This window comes from Magallana gigas, chromosome 9 (assembly GCF_963853765.1).
Source record: "Magallana gigas chromosome 9, xbMagGiga1.1, whole genome shotgun sequence".
NCBI lineage: Eukaryota > Metazoa > Mollusca > Bivalvia > Ostreida > Ostreidae > Magallana > Magallana gigas.
In genome coordinates this window covers 46365325-46370138 of record NC_088861.1, presented here as the reverse complement: position 1 = coordinate 46370138, position 4814 = coordinate 46365325, and the positions used below count along the sequence as shown (strand labels likewise).

The following is a 4814-nucleotide window of genomic DNA, read 5'->3' as shown; positions in this document are numbered from 1 at the left end:
TTTCACCATGATATTAAGACAATATTTTTTACAACTCTTAATTAGTATCCATATTATTACACAAAATATATGAGTACTGAAAACATATCTTTTTTTTAGGAAAGGAAAAGACAGTATTACAAACATTTAAAGTAAGTATTTTATTTCTGTGTCACTTGTACCGTATTTGTTATAGATGTCCATTGTATGGCAGTGTGATATAGATTATTGTATGTAATCAGGAAAGGACAATCTAAGTTTCACTGTATGAGAACCTGTGTCCAATCACTGTGACATCTTTAATTAAAAGAGCGGGCCCTTATAAAGTGTGGTCATTTGATGTTTATAAATGTACATGTCCCAACAACGTTGATATTAAGTTGTATATCACATAGCGAGAATATAGTTGATTGTTCAAAGTTCAAAATGGAGCATCCCCTCCTCGAGTCACATCAACCTCATACCCCTACCCACACCCCAAAAAATAAAATTCATAATTTTAATAATTTTATGAAATAAAAGTATTATAATTCTGGGAATGGTTGTGTTTTTACTAAATGAATATATACATTATCATATTTTAAAGGATTTTTTTCCCCTTAATGTAGTCAGATTTTTGCTTAAAAACAAACATTAATAACAGTACAAAGTAATAATCAACAAAGCCCTCATTAATTAGGAGCTTCATTAATTAGGGCGTCCATATTCCTATGTTTAATCGGTTGTTCTTGTACCGTTTACTGAAAACGCCGAATGACGTCACCTTGAATATAGAGTTACAACATTTGTTATATTCTATTGTTCGTAAATAAAATTCAATTTTCTGAAAAAAGTACTTTGAATAAAATGCCATAGCTTTAAAAAATCATTATTTTTATTCTAAATTCAAGCACTTGCATATTAATGAACTTGAAACAAACAACTGTGCATGTACATTTCTCAAGGAGCTATAGCTCGTAAATCACTTTATTGTCTTGAAAATAAATTAACAATGTGAAAAGAGGTCATATAACCTAATTGCAACATAATAATACCCCCCCCCCCTCTCTCTCCTCTCCATTTCGATCCCATTCACATGTTAATTTAATCTTGAAATGTTTTTTACGAAATTGTTAGATTAAATCAAGTGTCAAAAATATATCTAATTTAGGAAATTCCCCGAAATCACCTATTTGAGTTCACCTAAACACAAATAATCCTTAAGAAGGAGTTTTTGACAAGTGAAGTGTATTTACATTTATTTGTTTTCAATGACGTTAAATAATTGACAGGTGATCAACAAACTATACACAAGGAAAATCCGGTAGGTAAGATCATGCAGCGATCTATCGGTGCTTATTACCGATATGTTCATGGCCGTCTCCATTTGTTTTTTTTTTTACGGTGATAAAACCTGAACCGCGTCACTGGGGACCCAAGGTCAACCATAACAGAAAAAAAAACCCAGTCGATTTGTCTTTTACACGCTGCTCATTCATCAGATTCTGACATTTCGAGAACGCTACGTTTTTATGACGATAGAGGACATCAAACATACTTACCTGTGTTCTATTTTCAGACCGCACTACGTCACAGTGATTACGTACCTCCCTCGTGAATCTGATTGGCTGGTTCGCTTTACGCTTGGACGTCCTCGCTGACGCGATTTCGGTATAAAAACCTGGGAGACCGAGAGAGAGAAATCAAACAGGCTAACGTCAGCCAAAGGAAAAACTCAAAGAACAAAATGGTAAGATCCAAAAGTTCGGCGATTTAGTTTCATTCACTTTTAAACGAAATCATAATTCGACAAATTTAAACCTTTTTTTTTTTTTCGGTGTCGAAAAAAGTTGAAAAAAAAAATGAAAAGCTATTTCTGATTTGTAATCAACATTAAAACAAAGTTTCTTTAAAAAGATATTTCTTGTTTTATAAAGTTTGGCTTTGTAAGTTCAGCAATGGATGTCGAGTTTTGACAGCTGTTGTCTTTTATTTCAGCTTGCCAAGCTCCTGATCGCTCTATCCGTCCTTTATCTGGCCGCTCTCCTAGCGGAGGCCGCCATCCCCAGACCTGGATCCTTCGCTAGCCAGTTCCTGACCCAGAGTCTCAAACGCCGAGGAGGGCGGGGTCGCAAACCTGTTACCCCAAAACAGTGCGAGGCCTCCGGTCACGCCGCCATCGTTAAACCCGAGGACTTTATCACTCCAGGCTGGAACCCTCAGTAAGTCCCTTCGATCACTGTACTCAATGGTTCAGAATTTTTTTCATTGCACCCTAATATAAATATATATACATATATGCAAATATCTTTATTGATAATTTAGTTTAAAAATTCACAAAATTTTACATGCAACTCTTGTGTAAAAAAAAAAAAAATATTTCAAAGCAAAATTCTAACTCCTCATTTGTTATATATGTAGGTATAATCAACTTCACAGAATTGAGTGTTGTTTAATGAGTTATCCATACACTAACATTTGTCGGTTACTTTCAGACAAGAGAGAAGAGTAATGGAGAATGTCCGTCAGAACTTGGAGGAGTGGAATCGTATGATGGCCTTCAACCAGTACTACGACCCCCTGGACTACAGTGAATACGGGTAAGTCAATCTCACACCCGGCCTCCGCTTCAACAGACCTCCTCACAGCTTTCTAGATGCAAGCTTTCAAATTTACAATTCCTTTATTTGTCTGATGATAAAACATATAATGTCTTTAATTGAAACATAGATTTAAGATATCAATTTTATCTTAAGAATTTTTTTTTAAAAAAAATCCAATTGTTTGTTTACATAATAACGTCTTTTTCGTGATGTAACTTATATCCATTTTTTTTAATCTCCAGTTATTACAAGAAAGGCGAATACGAATTCGGATGCAAGGACGTCTGTATTCAGAAAAGAACTCCCGTTCTAGGCGCTTACTTGACTATTGAGGACCATAACGGCATGAACGGGACATACCCTTGCTACGTGGCCCCCTCCCAGAAACTGTGGTACACCACCTGTGGACAGTGAGTAGTCAGCCTCCTACCATCTCACCTCACCCTTTCTTAATTTTTTATTTTTTATTTAATTTAAATTTGAAATATTTCTTCTTTCCACTCCTTCCTGTTTTGATCATTTTGGAATGCCATAAATAGATTTTAATTTGTATTTTAATTTTTTCCAAGTTTTCTGATCAAGTTAAAAAGAATCATTACGTAAAAATAACAATAAGGAGTATATTTTCCTAAAATGACCCCCACACTTAATATCGAATTTATTTGAAAAGATTACAATTTCCTGAAGAAAAAGAGACCTGCTTTTTAATTAGTTGTTGATTTCGTCAACAGAAAGCTGCCCCAAATGACCGTCAGCATGAGCGCCTCCTACCAGTGTCTTCCCGACATGATCCAGGAGAGAGAGGTTGTCATGTACTGTCCCGACATCGTGCCTCAGTGCCGAACCAGAACCTTCGCCCTGCCCCAGGCCTGCGTCCTTCAAGAGGTGAAGTGTATCAGCACCATTCCCAGGAGATCTTTAGGGTAGACAGACAGTCTCCCAGTAATAACTCAAATATTGAGTCATCTATTCGGACTTTTATTTAGGCTTTGAAAATTTTCATTCTTTTTATTACAAACCTTTCTATCTTTGGATTCTTTAGATTTTCTGAATTTATTTTAAATTTTGATTTTATTTACTTTTTCTGCATTTTTAATTGTGTCCAGAATTTAGAAAAACAAACAATCCTACTGAAGAGACACGCTAAAAAAATGATGACCCTTCAATTGTTTAACCATGTGTAGAAATATCTCAACGATTTGTGATATACATGTATATTTATCGCTGACCACGGTATCGATCAATCGATACATCGGAGTCAAAATCGATATATCGGTAACAACATCGATATGTTAATATCTGTGATAGTAGGGACTTCGAATACCTGTTTATTTCTGTTGCTATATGTTTCTTTTTTATATTTTTTTTTTGTGTTTGTTGTTATTGAGGTAGAATCCATGACCACCAAATACTTGTGTTGATTGGAGCTCGGGCGATTCTACCTTAAACTCGTAAAATCCAAAAGTTGCCAAACTCATCACCTTAATTGTATGCCTCATTCTTCATTATTTGTGTTATAAATGTGTATGCATGTGCCCGGTATGAGCGAACGATTTTAATGTGCAATATTTTTTCTGTGCAATAAATATTTTGCCTAAAAAATACTTTTTTTCTTTGTCTTTTAAACTTCTGACATCTTACTGTTACATTTCTGTACCAGTTTACGCCGTAATGACAGAACACGTTATTACAACGTAATGCAATGACCCGCTGCATGCTAACTTTGCCAAGTGTGATTTCTTGTATCTGAGGGTTGAATTAATTTATGGAAGAAATATTTTTACGTTTACAAAGCCTTATCAAAGAAATCATTCAAACAAATTTAGTAGAAATGCAAAAGATTAAAATAAATCAAGAAATAAATAAAAAAAAAAAAATAGATAGATAAATAAATAAATAAAAGAATAATAAATAAATTAAAGCATAAATTAAAGAACCCATATATAAATAAGCCCGAATTGATATATCTTTTTCTTAAACCTAATTTGAATAAAATGATGAAGTGTATGTAAATATTCGGGTTCTTTTTTGCGATGATCTATTTTTCGTTTTTTTTAAATCAATTACTTATCGCAAAATGATAACACACCCAAAATATTTCGCTTGTTGCGTGCTTACTTAAAGGGGCGTGGTCGCGATTGTTCTGTTCTTATTATTTACAACGCTTTAGAAATACATTTCTTTTGAACCAGCCCAACAGTAGACCTTCTGAAATCACAGTCAAGTACAAGTCGGACGGTTATACACATGTAC

At 34.3% G+C, this 4814-nt stretch overlaps 1 protein-coding gene across 1 annotated transcript; it reads left to right on the top strand.

Moving 5' to 3' along the window:
• Positions 1 to 1567: 1567 nt before the first annotated feature.
• On the top strand, positions 1568 to 4165 carry LOC105346061 (uncharacterized). Its single transcript, XM_011454513.4, has 5 exons — positions 1568 to 1708; positions 1957 to 2180; positions 2454 to 2558; positions 2804 to 2971; positions 3293 to 4165. Exons 1-5 carry the CDS (start codon positions 1706 to 1708, stop codon positions 3486 to 3488), a joined length of 696 nt encoding a protein of 231 aa, XP_011452815.1. The 5' UTR covers positions 1568 to 1705; the 3' UTR covers positions 3489 to 4165.
• Positions 4166 to 4814: the final 649 nt, after the last annotated feature.

Coding starts and splice junctions, on each gene's coding strand:
- LOC105346061 (XM_011454513.4), top strand. Junction 2,181..2,453: donor ACTCCAGGCTGGAACCCTCA/GTAAGTCCCTTC, acceptor GGTTACTTTCAG/ACAAGAGAGAAGAGTAATGG. Junction 2,559..2,803: donor CTGGACTACAGTGAATACGG/GTAAGTCAATCT, acceptor TTTAATCTCCAG/TTATTACAAGAAAGGCGAAT.